This window comes from Phoenix dactylifera, chromosome 11 (genome assembly GCF_009389715.1).
Source record: "Phoenix dactylifera cultivar Barhee BC4 chromosome 11, palm_55x_up_171113_PBpolish2nd_filt_p, whole genome shotgun sequence".
In the NCBI taxonomy this organism is placed as follows: domain Eukaryota; kingdom Viridiplantae; phylum Streptophyta; class Magnoliopsida; order Arecales; family Arecaceae; genus Phoenix; species Phoenix dactylifera.
Window position 1 is genome coordinate 2,340,679 of NC_052402.1, and position 14,738 is coordinate 2,355,416.

The 14,738-nt window shown below is 40.4% G+C and overlaps 2 protein-coding genes across 2 annotated transcripts; both read right to left on the minus strand.

The window, feature by feature from the left end:
• Nucleotides 1-2,180: 2,180 nt before the first annotated feature.
• LOC103719379 lies at nt 2,181-3,279 on the minus strand. Its single transcript, XM_008808593.4, has 2 exons — nt 2,422-3,279; nt 2,181-2,335 (listed from the first exon to the last, which is right to left on the minus strand). Exon 1 carries the CDS (start codon nt 3,193-3,195, stop codon nt 2,440-2,442), a length of 756 nt encoding a protein of 251 aa, XP_008806815.1. The 5' UTR covers nt 3,196-3,279; the 3' UTR covers nt 2,181-2,335; nt 2,422-2,439.
• Nucleotides 3,280-4,517: 1,238 nt separating this feature from the next.
• LOC103719387 (protein HEADING DATE 3B-like) lies at nt 4,518-12,800 on the minus strand. Its single transcript, XM_008808604.4, has 5 exons — nt 12,107-12,800; nt 11,619-11,998; nt 7,640-8,604; nt 5,943-5,994; nt 4,518-5,832 (listed from the first exon to the last, which is right to left on the minus strand). Exons 2-5 carry the CDS (start codon nt 11,874-11,876, stop codon nt 4,819-4,821), a joined length of 2,289 nt encoding a protein of 762 aa, XP_008806826.2. The 5' UTR covers nt 11,877-11,998; nt 12,107-12,800; the 3' UTR covers nt 4,518-4,818.
• Nucleotides 12,801-14,738: the final 1,938 nt, after the last annotated feature.

A 14,738-nucleotide genomic window follows, 5' to 3' on the forward strand; every position in this document is an offset into this window, starting at 1 on the left:
TCGGGTCGGATTGGGTAAACAGATTATCTGTTTATTAAACAGGTTAAACGGGTCGGGTCGGGTTACCTGTTTAATAAACAGGTCAGGTTTAGATTTGTAATTCCTGACCCGTTTAATAAACAGGTCGGATTCAGATTTATAGTTTTCTGATCCGATCTGTATTTGACCCGATCTGTTTATGCCTGACCCGATCCGATTGCCACCCCCTACAGATTGTACGTTGGCTCATATCATCATTGCTTTCCAGCTTTGGTGCAATTGCCACTCAAGAATGGTACGAAAACTCCTTAAAGTCGTAGAAGGCACTCCTCGCATGGTACTTCCGGCTATCTCTGGTCTGCGGTTGGTACTTTCGAATATTTTCACATCACCCCAAAATGTTAAAATCATAGTTACGACTTCCTAAGATCCTTAACGCTGACGAGGTGAGATATGGTAACTGGGCCGGGACCTCTATTTCAGCAGTAAAAGAAAAAAAAACACTCATCATTCAATTAGTATAATATTTTTTTAAAAAAATATAATATTTATATTTTAGTGCATAAGATTTGCTATATTTATATTTTAGAGCTAAAAAATTTTTTCATGTGCAAGTTGATGGCTGATTTAAAATTGCTGTAACAAAATAGGCTCCATATGCTATTTTTTTTTTTTAGAAATAGAAGTTCAAAAACAAAGTAGTTAAGATAGCCTTCTACCATATAGCCCAGAGGTTGTTCGTAAGTCAAAAGGATTTTGAAATCCTTCGATGATTTTGCTTGGGGATGATTGATATTGTTTTTCTACTCATGAGCACAATAGTAAAAAGGAAGCTTGATCATTACAATTTATGCATGCCTTTAAAAGATTCTAATATCTTTCTATATTCTGATATATGTCCTTATATATGCATCTATAACAATAAATATTACAAACTAGTTTTCGATAAAATAAGATATAATGGTACTTGTTATAAATAAAGAAAAATAAAGTAGCATAATTCCATAATTAGTAAAAGAACTTTTATAACTCTTTTTATTATCTAATTGTCGAATTTATTTTTTTCTTAAGCAATATTTTGTAGAAAACATTGAGCAACAGATAGTAGACTAATCTAAATGTTAAAACAAGTTGAAATAGACAAAAATAAAATTAGATTTTTTTTTGCATATGAAATTGCATTAATAACTTCGCAAAGTTACTATTTAGATGTGTATACTTATAAATATTTTTTTTGTATGTCTAACCATCAAAAGTATTTTGGTTGTTTTAAATTTTAAACGGCTAATTTCTCAACGGTGTTAAAAAATGTAGGTGCATATATAAGAAAAAGAAAAAAATTAAAAGTATACATGCAAAATAAATATTATATATATATATAAATGTAAATATCAATTTTGTGACGATATTTACCTAAATTTTAACATTTAGGAGGTTGCTAATAAAGAAAAACTTTCTATAATTCATGTAACTTTATCGCTGGTAGCCGATTCTCCTGTACTTCGAAGAGAAAAGGAAGGTACAGTCCGCTTCTATGTTGTCATAGCAAGGATCCTCTGTGCATCAAATAACGTGTGCACCGTGCATGACATAGCTGCTTGATGGCTGTTGATCTTTTGACGATGATCATCCATAGCTGCACATACGAGTTTATTTGACGGCTCTTTTTTTTTATGAAAGCTATCCAGGATTGCTCCTTTTTTTTTTTTTTTTTGGCTAATAAAAAAGGATAAGGAGAGGAAGGAACAAGCTCACCTCTGCGTAGCAACCTTCACTGGGCCCTCGCCCCGCTAGGAGAATGTTTGATGCGGACAGAAATGGCCGTGTGTTGGGCACCCGACCGATTTTACTCATGTCTTCCCCATCCATGGGCCGGCTCAGCTACCTCTCTGGACTCTGGCTCGAGTCCCAAGTGTGAGTACGTCACATCTGGCACCATCCCGGCTACCAGCCTCATGTCCAAGCAGTGGCCAAAGCCATATTTTAATCGTCACCGCAGTGACTCGAATATGGGACCATGAGGTTAGAATCCCCGCCCAGTACCATTAGGCTACCACCTTGGTGGCGAGGATTGCTCTTTTCAATTATATGCGCATATCTCGAATAAAGCAATTCTTTGCCGTTCCTTTCAGCTCAGAGCATTCGATCAAGAACGTACGACGGAAAAAAAAAGAAGAAAAGACAAACTGAGAGAGAACGTATCAAGAAAAGAACCGATCATACTATTCATTCCATTTTCTCCATGAAAGCAGACATTCTACTATCTTTCTACAGAGATCCACAGCCGGAAACCCTGAAACGACGACCTCTCCACAAGTTCCAAGAATAGAAGCAGAAGATGACGGAAACTCTAACCCTGAGAACAAGATCGCTCGATCAAGAACAAGGCATAGATGAAGCCAAAGACTCTTCAAGAAGAGATGAGATGATCAGCTAACGTACCGAATAAGTCCAACCGACTCAGGTCCGGTGGCCGAGCATCTTGAGGCACTTGAGGCCGATCTCGAAGCAGAGGAAGGCGTCCCGGGTGGCGTACATGATGTGCTCGTTGTCCACCACGCGCTCTGGCTTCTTCCCCACCTTCATTCCATCGAGAACCAGCTCCGCCAGCTCCTCCAGTCCCGGCCCCTTGATCACGATCCGCCCCCTGACCAGCTTCGCCTTCCACACCTGCTCCTTCCCGAAGGCCCTCGCCGCGAGCGTCCGGAGCTCCACAGGGTGCGCGACGTGGATCCCCCACTCCGCCGCGAGCCGCTCGGCGTCCAGCTTGGCCCCGATCCCAACGACGGCGAGGTTGCGGTCGCCGAGGAAGTCGTTGAGGCCCTTGGGGGTGTGGAAGCCGCAGTAGCGGTCGTCGTGGTAGATGAGGCAGTGGGAGCCGCCGAGGCAGAGGGCGATGGCGCGGATGGGGTTGTTGGGGTTGCTGGGCCTCCCCGAGGGGGTCCGCCGGCTCCAGCGTGGGGGGCGTGGGAGGGCGCGGAAGACGGCGAGGCCGGCGACGAGGGGCCCGCGGCGCTTCCGGTAGTTGCGGTCGATGTAGCGGAGCCACTTCTTGACGATGAAGTGGTAGTCGCTGATGGTGGTCTCGATGATGCGGTCGCCAATGCGGACGACACCGATCTCGTAGTAGCTTTTGGAGCCGCTCGAGCAGTACGGTTTGCTTCTCTCCTCCTCCTCCCCCTCCTTCTGGATGCTCATCTCCACCTCACCGTTCATGGCGACTTGACTTACCTCGCAAGAATCTCTTCCACGCACTGACCCAGAGAGAGAAAGAGAGAGAGAGAGAGAGAGACGGGAGGGGGAGAGTGGGAGGGGGGAGAGAGAGAGAGAGAGATGGGGAGGGGGGGAGTGGGAGGGGAGAGAGAGAGAGAGAGAGACGGGGAGGGGGCTGGAAGAGCCCCTCTCTCTCTCTCTTGCGTCCATTTATGGAGGTGGGAGGATGGGGTTCTTGATGGATTGATGGAAGGGTCACAAGATCGAACGTGAGGCGGTGACAGCTGTACAATCTAAAGATATGGTTGGGTTCGTTTGTTGATCGGATGGCTGAGGAGAGTCTTGCTCTCCTAGGCCGTGATTTGGACGGTTAAGATTTATCATGAGTCCAAAAGGATGGGCAACTCGGAAAAAAGTGTTCTAATGAAGAGGCCAAGTGAGAAAGAGGAATTTCTGCACATGGCCAACCATCTGCCGTTCACTAGTGCATGAAATTTCGTGCTTGAGATGATGACTGCGTCAAGATTTGTAAACGCATGAGAATTACCCGGGCGGCGCCTACACGAGTCATGATCTACGTTGATCACCCACCATTGAATGATAGGGTCGAAATTCTATCAATAGCACGCGAAGCAGAAAAAGGCTCAGAGCGTTACACTATTGTATAAATGATTTATATTAAGTTCTCTCAATTATTTAATGGTTTCTTTAAATATAATATAATGACTGTTATGTTAACAACTAATTAATTCTGATAGTAAATTAATACCTTTATTTAATTGATTGACATCTTGTTCCAAGAATTAGGTATTATTTATGAATCGACAGAGAAATTTGATTTTTTTGAAAAAATAGTTTCATTGGACAATTGGAGAAAGTATAAAAAGCTTTGCTTCTATTATATAACAATTATTATGAAAAAGACAATAACTAATAACGATTGTTAGTTAAATTTCCATTAAATACGTTATTGTATTGTAAAATATTAAAAGAGGGTCTTTTTGAGAAGCCATGTAACTAGTTATTCAATACAGAAATACTGATAATACCATGCAACCACTGAAAATCGAACAAAATTTTACCGACGGATGAAGACATCATTGGAAAGAATCTTAGGCTTAGTACAGGTAGCAGTGACCTGTAAACATTAGTTCGAATTTCGATGGACCGCATGAAGCTAGAACTGCATTCAGATTTAGATTCATTTCTCAGCTGGTTGACAAGGTTATCTGCAACCTTGAGGATGATTTTCCCATAGTCATGAACAAGCTGTCTCGCCATGAAATATGGAATCCACATGAGAAAAGCTGTTGTAAACCCCAATATGTACACTCTTACAAACCAAAGCTTGTATTTAAAATCGATTCTCCAAAACAATATCATACAGAATTCTGCTCAGCACAACAACTGGAGAAGAAAAGCCACAAAACGTTGATTTTTTGTAGATGTCAGAAGATCATATTTACATGTAAACAACTTCAGATCAGACACTAGAAACCTATTTATATTATACCAAATACCGAACCATGGCCAGGGAACATCATCAGGCACCAAGATGACATCAGTTGTGCCCACAGCTACATCCACGTAAAGCTTGGGAAGCGCACACCAGGAGATATATACCAATTACAATTCATGTTGCTGTCTCTCTTCCTGTATAGACTTGAAAATACGTGCTGCTGTTTCTGTTGCGGATCTGGCATTGTGAGGCACAACCTTAATCACACGAGCCTGATTGCCCCTGCCCCTGAACTGTGAGGGTCGAGTTGGACCGTCTGTCGCTGGGGCCATATGAAAGAGGGGTAATGCATCTGTTCCTTCTTGTTCTTTCTCACAAGGACTGCTTGCTGTACTCCCTTGTAACTCACTGTCTTTAGACGCCTGAAACCTCAAAAGACAGCCTGAAAATGCTTCACTCTTTGGATGTAGCATGTCATTTGAGCTCCACGACTGCCGGTCAATTTGGACATTAGGCTTTGAGCCAGGCAGTGGGCTTACTTGTTTGTCAGCTGAGGATGAAATATCCGGGTTCGCAACAGGAAGGCCGTAAGGAGTCGGAAAGTAGTTTGGAGCAATAGCAGGAGCTCCGGAGAGAACACCCATATTTTGAGGCTGATGAGATGCTGGAACACCATAAGCTGGGTTCAAGAAATCTCCAGCTACCGGTGGTAGACTCAAAGGCGTGCAGCTTCCATATACAGGGGCCATGAAACCACCAGTTGGAGGGCAAGGTCCGGTATAAGGCTTATAAACAAGTCCTTCTGAAGGTGACATAACAGGGACCAACCATTGGTTTGAAGGCGGATGGAAACACCAGGCACTTGGTTTGTTCTCAGGAGCCATGGACATAGGTGGGGAGGGCCCAGAGTACGGTCCATTTCTTGGAACCTGATCATGAGGACCTCGGTTAACTCTATCTTCATGAGATGGAAGAGGTGGAGCTCCTCCAGGGTTCTCTAGCAGACACTCTGCATTTTGGTTTGGTTTCTGGGAGCCAACTTTGAGTTTAACAGCCTGCAGTTGAGACTTTCTGTTTCCTTGAGGTGGCAGATTCTTACTTGGTACTTCCACTGAAGATTTGTTTAAGTAAGGATTGCCTTCAAGAAGCAGATGTGGTGATCCTGCAATCAACTTTTGAACCTGTTTGAGGTCAGATTTTGAGATCAGTCGCCGCTATGAGGCTAGCCTCATGTTCTATGCACATGATAAAGTGTTTTCTAGTTATTTGGATGGTTTTGAGGGTGACTAACCTTTATTAATCTATGCAACTCAAAAACTTGTACTGCAAAAACTCTCTGTTGACTGCAAGAAATTAAGAACAAGCACAGATTTTAAAAAGAACCAAGAGAGAAGCCAGCAACGATGATAAGCAAATAGCATCCGAAATATAAATGCGAGAAAGTTGACAATCAATTAATCAGCAGGATGACAAAGTTTTAGCAAGTGTTTCTTTATGATATTTATCAACTATTTACTAATTGAAAAATAAAATATGACTAACTAAGCACTACAGCAGCATTATGTGGGACTAAGAAAAAGCATGCCCTTAGCATTCATCAGGATTATATGATATACTAGATTGAATGTGTGTCAAGTAGATGGGCTTACTCAGAAATTTGAATGTGGAGGTCCAAAGAACTAAATATATATTTTATAGCATGCCAACTGAATATGATACATGAAGTTTATATATGTGACCGTGTTACAATATGACTTTTTGGTCTATAATCTTGCCATAGAGAAGAACTAATTTCCCAACATCATTCCTTATCAACATCTCTCTTTAACTAGAGTTTTTTCCATTTGAGACTTCTGGAGGGTTCCTCCCTAGCTGAATGTCTCTCTACCCACCAGTTAACCTCCTTTACATGATACAGTTATAGCATGCCACTCTCTTGCCCCTAGTTGCCTTGATTATGAACACAGCACCTAGAGTTGACATCAATAGTTGTTTGAGATGAAAGATAGCAGGTAAAAGGTAGCAACAAACACCTAAAAGTTATGAATCTATTTATAGCCAGGATAAGATGGATGACATCTGATGAAAGTGGGCAACAATAAGATGCAAAACAAACGAGGAGCAAGACAGAGCAGCATCTCAAATAATCAGAACATTGGGCGACAAAGAGGGTGAAACATGTAAGAGTTGGAGGCTTATAGCTGAAAGGACAATGCAATAGTGTTCTATGTAGGACTAGAACAGAAAGAAGGACTAACATAAATGAAGCATGACAAGAGGTAGTAATTTGATACATGGAATGGGTGCTCATGAATTGTGAAACGCAGTGTGCTCAACAATCTTACTGCAAGTATATTTTATCACCCATACATCCAAATTGGGTGATCTTGGGTATTGGAAAGCTCCCGAACAAGACTTGCAATTGCTACTTTATCATAACAGACCTACTATTGATCAGTAATGGATCAATTTTGTATCTGAATGCCGTCAAAATAGATGATTTATCATTGTCATGGTCATTCATGCATTATCATATCAAATAGGTTCAGAAAGACAGCTTGTAAAAGAAGATTTTTCAGATGGATTGAACAGGGTTCTACAACCAATCTGTTGTGGCTTAGGCTATTTGGCAAGCACTCAAGAGAGACTATCCAAATCCGGGGTTGAGGGGAGTGAAAGAGTGGACTTTCCTCCCTAGACAAAAGGAAATTCTCAAAGGAGACACTAACAGATCAGAAAGGTCTGTCAACCACTCCCTATGATTATCAGGTAGAAGACTTAGTCATAATAGGATAATCATACTTGATTCTTGCCAATATTCATACTGACTTGCATGCAACTGATTACATATGTAACAATAGATGTTCAAGCATTTCTCAACTGGTATAAAACACCAACCAATACAATAAGGAAAGCAGGAAAACATTATAGATTGTAACAATGCAAATGGTAGACAATGCAAACAACTAGAAATAGCATGGTGCTTACTTGACAATAGCACTTCTCGCTTTCCAGAAGTGCTTTGGACCAATTACTCCAACAACATCATATGGAGATATCTCCAAGCCCGAAATAGAGTCCACCATCGAAGCTTCAGATGCTTCATCGTTGTTCTCTCCATCTCTCATTTCCAATGTGTCATTTTCATTATCACAGCCTTTTACATTGCACTTGTCAGCCATACTTGAAGTCCTACAGCTGTTCCCAAGTGATGGTTTGGGCGCTGATTCATTTCTTGCCATTGAAGCATCCCAATTTTCTACTGAGTTGATGTCATTCAAGCTCCTCGGTCCATCTATAACACCATTCCCACAAGATTCTTGACAAAATCCTGTTCTTGCATGGAGTGACTTGTCAAAAACATTTATATTATTAGTGTGATGTCTATCTGAAGGCACTTTGGCAATGTTTGATGGCTCTCCCGATGCCTGGTGAGGTACAGACCTTTCCTTGAGTTCTTTGATCTCTAAAGTTTCTTTAGGCTTTTTATCACCACGGTTTCTATCAAAATTTCTCGAAGTATGGCTTTGTTCCAGGGGCTCATTATTAGCATTTGGGTGTTGAAGTGAAGAATTGAATGTAGTAGAGGTGTTCTTCTGTGGACTCTTGGAAAAGTGAGTTAATTTTTCTGGCCCCATTGCAGGCGCATCAATATCACCAATTCCGGACCGAACAAAGGTAGGAACCCTAAAATCATCCTCGTCATCCAACTTCTCAGAAGAATTCTTTGCCTTGGTGTCCTGTTGATGTAGTGAACTACATTCAGCAACTGGTCCTGTAGCATTCAAAGTTCTGTTACTCATATTCTTTATGGATCTTTGCTCAAATTCCATCCTTGTGGCATTGAGATTCATTCCATCAGAGGAATGGGAGTTAACTCTCTCAGATGAATGAACAGGTGTATGAGCAGGCATGTAGAATGGAGAGTAAACACTCCTCTCTTGCCCACACCCCTACAGCCAGTAGTACACTTGATTAATCAACTAATACTAATGTAAGATAAGAAATGGAATGACATCTAGCTTTTTCTAAATCAAGTGTATGTTTTTCTTTCCCAAAGAATACATTTCTCAGGTTAACAAAGTATATCTAATCCAGATTGCTATGGAGAAAAGGCTTGCAGCATGAGTTAAAAAGACCATAAAGAAGACCAAAGATGGTGTTTAACATTGTATGCACATCCTCATTAGGACAAGCCACCAAAGTGCCAGTCAAACATGTCTTGATGAAAAGCATAAAAAAATGAATCAGGGAACCTGAAATGGGGTGAAGAAGCACGTAATTGATGGTTGTTTGGAGGAAATTCTTTACGTCAAAGTGACAAGTTAAAAGTACAATTTGGTCATATTTGATGGTAAGAAAGTAAAGGCTTTAACTTCCTTATTGCTGCTTTAGAGAGGTTGAAGCATGAAAAGCACTTAACATCCTAGAACTCATCCCAAGATGGCCTTGGACTTCTACTTGTTGATCTTATTGTGCTAAAATAGACTAATAAACTACATCTACGAGCTGAGATGTAGAGGCAACATGCTTCTCTGGAGGTAAGAATATTTCTTTCCACTGGTTCAGAAACAGATAGGCCGGCATAATAATTTGTCAAAACAAGAACCTATTACCAAGAAAATGTAGGATGATGAGATTTAAAACAATGAAAAATGAAAAAACTATTAAAAAAATTGCTAGGCTTTTTCCCAAAGTAATGACAATTAAGATTCAGAAAATTGCTTCAAAGTGACAGTACACTTGACATAGAATGTATAATAAAAGGTCTCCTTCAGTGTGGTGATGCATGTGGGTTGCTATAAAAATTTTAACATTGGAATGAGAATGTAAGAATGACAAATGTGGAAAACATCAGGAGGAGAACAGATGACATTGTACAACAACTTAAGCCCATGTAGAAGCTGAAGAATTTGCAAATAACTGATTGCTGATCAAGGTAAAAGGTTAAATTACGTTCCTATTTATCGGCTTTTAGAAGAAAACAAAACTTCCAATTCATTTAGGAGATTAAGCCGTCAACCTCATCAGTGTTTCCATTTTTGGGGTCAACAGTACACTGCTTTATGTACTAGTTTTCCAGCTTAATGACTATGATAGCATGCCGACTTTACTTCAAAATTCTAAAATTTTTTAGCCACAGTCGGACCCCTGTTTCGTTCGAAATAGAAAAACCAGCTGCGGCCTCGACTGCCGCGGCCTTCCGCTAGCGTCCGCCACCACGCCTTCTACCTCCCTCCCCCACTCGCTCTCTCTTTTCTTCTCCTTCTCCAGCTTCGGGAACTGTCTCGTTTTTACAGCCGGAACCATACTGGTGGCTCCCGTCCGATTCGGGACGGTTCCGCCGACCTTGCAATAACATAATCCTTGATGGGTCCATACCTTCTTAATTATTATAGTACTTTATAAAGAATAAAGAACAACTAACCAGAAGATATTTTCATCGCCTACATAAAATAAATAGAACAATAAATTACATGCATTAATTAAACAGTCACTTAACCACAAAAATATGAGACAAATACCAGAATTTAATACACTTGTTAATTCTTCTGAAAAGTAAAGAAAGTTATTTGAATGCACGAGTCAATAAAAGCTTCAAAAGTAATATTTTTGAACAATTAAAGTTCGATAGCTAAATAATATATATTCATAATACAAAATGCATATTTAATGAATTATGCATAATGCCAATTTCAGCCAAAAACTGTCAAAACCAGACAAGCAAAGAACCCATATAATAATAAAATACTTCAAAATGTTGTTGATCATTTTTCTTGGATTCTTTCATTTTTTTCCTTTTTTCAATTTTTTGGATTTTTTTCTTAAAATTTTTGACGAAACTTCAAAACTTGGAGTGAAAATTCTGAAACTGCCAAAGCTGCCAAAACCAAACTCTAGAAACCCAGTCGAAACCAAAATCAAAACCAAGTTTTCGAACCTTGAGCCAGAGAAGACAATCCAATCAAATGTTCCTTAGGCTGCATGATTTTGTTGTATGAAGCACTTCTACAAGAAATGTTATGTCATTGTCTTGTTGGTATGGAGAAAAAAGATGCTGGCATTCATTTTTCCATGGATGAACATCATTGTAGACTCACTTCAAGCCAGGTGTTCAACCATAGAGGAAGCTGCAATAGTAGTTATGATGCTCTTCCCTAACAAATTTTACTTGTAAGTAATGAATTTGCAGTCAATGATTTTCTGAATATTGAGGATTATGGGTTTGGTATTTATGTTTGGATTTAGACGCTTTGAACCACTATTGGTTATATTTAATGGATAATGAAATTGGATTCCTATTTATTCTATTATTTTTGAGATGGATTTGGAGGCTAAATATAATATCAGCTTCGTATTATCGTGGGTTGTGCCCTCCAATAGCACGGCCTGTCATGCTCCAGATCTAGGGCGTGACAGTTATGATGCTCTTCCCTAACAAATTTTACTTGTAAGCAACTGTTATAATCAATAGAGTTATCTCAGAAGGCATGCATTAACCACCACTACAGGTGCCTAATAACATAACTCTGAATCATTTTAATATATCCTCATTATGCTATGTGTTTGATAACCAATGTAACAATATTATATCATTAGGTTTTCCATAAGAAGCTTGCTAACATGAGGAATTGAAGAATGATTGAAATACAAAGATTTTCGGGATGTAATAGGCAATTATGTTTTATGATCTGGCCACTCAACCAAAGCACTGAAATGCTATATGTGGATAAGCATAAGCCATAGCAAACATCACACTACCATCACGAGTAGCAAAACACAAACACTGCAAACCCATGAAACCAATTTGACACTCATCAAGAGTCTCTTATATGATCAATCACTACTTGCCCCTCGAACTCATTAAATTCGAACCGCTTCTCTCATGACAGCATGATAAAAAAGCAGTTCCAAGCACTTGATTGAGATTGAACTAGATTAGGAGCTTATGTGGCAATGAACTGACCTGACTCAAAGAAGCCGAAGACACCAAGGTCCTGGCATTGCGAGGACAAGGAGGCAGTGCAGAAGCTGTTGAATTGAACCTCTGTGAAGGTATGCTGAGCCGCTCGTAAAGTGCCATCTTGTTCCTCGGAGGTGCTCTGGGACCTCCTTTATCTGTATCCTTCACATGGAGCCTTGGGAACAGAGGGCCCATGTTCTTATCGTCCGGATTTCCCCCTTTCATCTCTCTCACATTCACCGACTTACCACAAGATCGCATCAGAAAACCCTAAAATCGGACGAAACTCGAAGAGATACTTCCCAACTCCCATCGACAACAGCTGAACCCAAAATAACCTCAAACTCCGATCGTCACAACTGAGAAAAGGGGTTTCTTCCAAACTGCACAAAGAACAAAGGATGCTAAGCTATTGAACCGACACCCATGAGAAATAAAACGAATTCTTCCTTGCAACTTTCAAACTATAGTTTGAAAAAAAAAATCCAAACCTCTTATCACCGGTAGCACAGTGAATCCCAGATAGAAAAATCACACCAGAAGTCGAACACTTTCACAGTGAATCCCAGGTAGAAAACCCAATTTTTCACCGAACTCTGAAGAAAGTCCTTCCGACTTCACACTTAGGCGGAACAGAAAAAAAAAGGATTTCCAAACCTTCATCACCGACAGTCAAAGAATCACGACAAAAACCGGAGGTTGGACATTCTTACACAGACCCCAGGTAGGAAAATCCAAACTTTTCGCCGAAATCGAGGCCAAATCTGAAGAAAATCCTCCCGACTTCAACCTAAAGCCAAGGGGTAATAAAACTCCAAACCTCCGATCCCCCATGGCACAAGATTGCAACAGCAAAAGCTCTTACAGTGGTCCCCCATAGAAAATCCTATCCTTTGGCCGAAATCGAAACGAAATCCACGGAATACACCTCCGGGAGAACAACTCAGCTGCCAAAGTCCAATCTTTCCAGGAAAGCAGCGACGAATCCCGCACGGCACGCAATACTCTCGGATCAAAACCCTCCGCGAATCCGATCGCCCTCGAGAATTGGGCGTGAGGAGGCCCGGAGGCGAGAAGGGGAAGTGGGTGGGAATGGATGCAAGGAAGAGAAATATCTGGAAGAGAGGAGAGCCAGTAGGAGGGCCGAGAAAGATAGATTCGGCAAAGGGAAAGGGATGCCACCGAGGATTCCCACCTCTAGGGTCTACGAAAAAGGCCCCGAAAAAAGTGCTGAGAAGGGTGGGCCCATGCGGGTGACGTAAGGTTGGTGTGAGGGTTTTTCTTAAGGAAAATATATATAGATTTTTCTTAAGATTGTGTTTGAATGCCGAATACCTAATCTCAGTAAATGGATTTAGTCATTGGTAACCACTCATAAGTCAATTGACCATTGGTTAATGTTATTTGCTATTTGGTTTATATTTTTGGAGTTAGTAGGATAAATTATTAAAGAAGTAATAAAAGTATATAGGGAAGAGAGTTCTTGTGTTTAACTTTATCATCTTTCAGTTTAAAGTTAACCAAGTTAACCTACTTTTTAGAAATAACGTTATCTGGGCTCTTGGTTTGCTAATTAAACTATTAGCCACCCACAACCAACAGATAAGCATCACCTTGGTAGGACCTTAGGATGCCAACAGTCTGACTCATCGAACTTCATATATTGTTTCGACTTGACCATTGGATATAAACTATGTAAAATGTTACGTATGCTGGCAAAGTAAACAAAACCGGATTTATGATTTATTTGACATAACCCTCATGGCCTTAATTGTTTTTTGAATGGTTGAATTCTGTTCCAAAAAATCTTGATCTAGCTAAATTGAATATCGAAACTCAATTTACCCAACTCTGGCCTATCCCGGCATAATTGCTGGCGGTAATGACCTAAAATAGATATAACTTTGTTAAAATATGGTATGATTATGAGTAGAATTAGCTCAAATAGACTTATCAAATTTAAGTATGCACCACTCTTTGCCTCACTGCAAATTGGACCTGTTAACTGGATCTTGAGATTTGGCTACAAAATTAACATCCCTGTATACACCTATATCAGATGCAATTAAGTTTATAAGTAAAATTAAAAAAATCATTATATCTAGATTCTAAGGTAAAATTTGGCACCACGATCCATTAGATGTGTAGATCTTTACCTTGTAGTTACTTACCTTGCACTTTTGATGGGATAGGTTACTATATATATGTCTTTCTTGTATTAAGAAAGAAAAATCCTAGTTCAACCAGCCACATAACACTTACGTTAATCTCCAATTGGAAGACAACACGTTAGGTAAGATCCTACCTCTCTTGTTGTGGTCTACTTACATGGCTTGAGAGCCTCACTCCATTTCTTGTTGTGGTCTACTTACATGGCTTGAGAGCCTCACTCCATTTCTTGTTGTGGTCTACTTACATGGCTTGAGAGCCTCACGTTACTTCCCCAATTATGTTAATCTTGGCACAACACGAATCTTGTGCGATACGAATCATCGATTTGAATGTCCCACCATGCGCTTTTATCGTTGCTTTAGATCTCCAATATCCCTTTTCCCCTTCCCTAGTATTGAAACATGAGTTCCAATTGGAGGACATCACGTTAGGTAAGATCCTACCTCTCTTGTCGTGGTCTACCTACGTGGCTCGATAGCGTCGCTTTATCTCCCCATCGGAGCACAGCACATGAGCTCAAGATGGGCTTGATCTTCCCGTAGGTAAGAAAGCCCGTGCCGAAATGGGCTTATTCTAGCCCACACAAGCCCGAGAAGCCTGTGCTATTAAAGATAGCTAGGCGACGTTTTTGCCTCCCCATGGGGTCAATGTTTTTGGGTCGGTTTGGTATTTTTTTAAAATACAAATACGCAATGAAATGCAGAAAATATGTCTGATTATTCTAGTTTTATTTATATTTTTTAAAACAACTTTTATTATGTTTGAAAAAAATTAAAAGTGCAAAAGTTTTACTTCCAATTTTTTAAAAATGGGCTTTCATCCTTATTCCAATCTCTCTTCTTCCGTTAAATCTTGCCCTTAGCCCCATCACCCCCATCTAACCACACCAGCTCCCTATGTCTTACTGGCCATCTCTCTGTCTGATATCGAGCTATCCCTCATCTCCAGTCA

What these genes read in the sequence shown, in the direction of transcription:
- LOC103719387 (XM_008808604.4), bottom strand. Translation starts at nt 11,876, where the DNA reads ATGCGATCTTGTGGTAAGTCGGTGAATGTGAGAGAGATGAAAGGGGGA. An exon ending in CTTCGGCTTCTTTGAGTCAG is followed by an intron (nt 8,605 to 11,618) that starts GTCAGTTCATTG and finishes TACTGGCTGTAG; the next exon opens with GGGTGTGGGCAAGAGAGGAG. An exon ending in GCGAGAAGTGCTATTGTCAA is followed by an intron (nt 5,995 to 7,639) that starts GTAAGCACCATG and finishes AATTTCTTGCAG; the next exon opens with TCAACAGAGAGTTTTTGCAG.
- LOC103719379 (XM_008808593.4), bottom strand. Translation starts at nt 3,195, where the DNA reads ATGAACGGTGAGGTGGAGATGAGCATCCAGAAGGAGGGGGAGGAGGAG.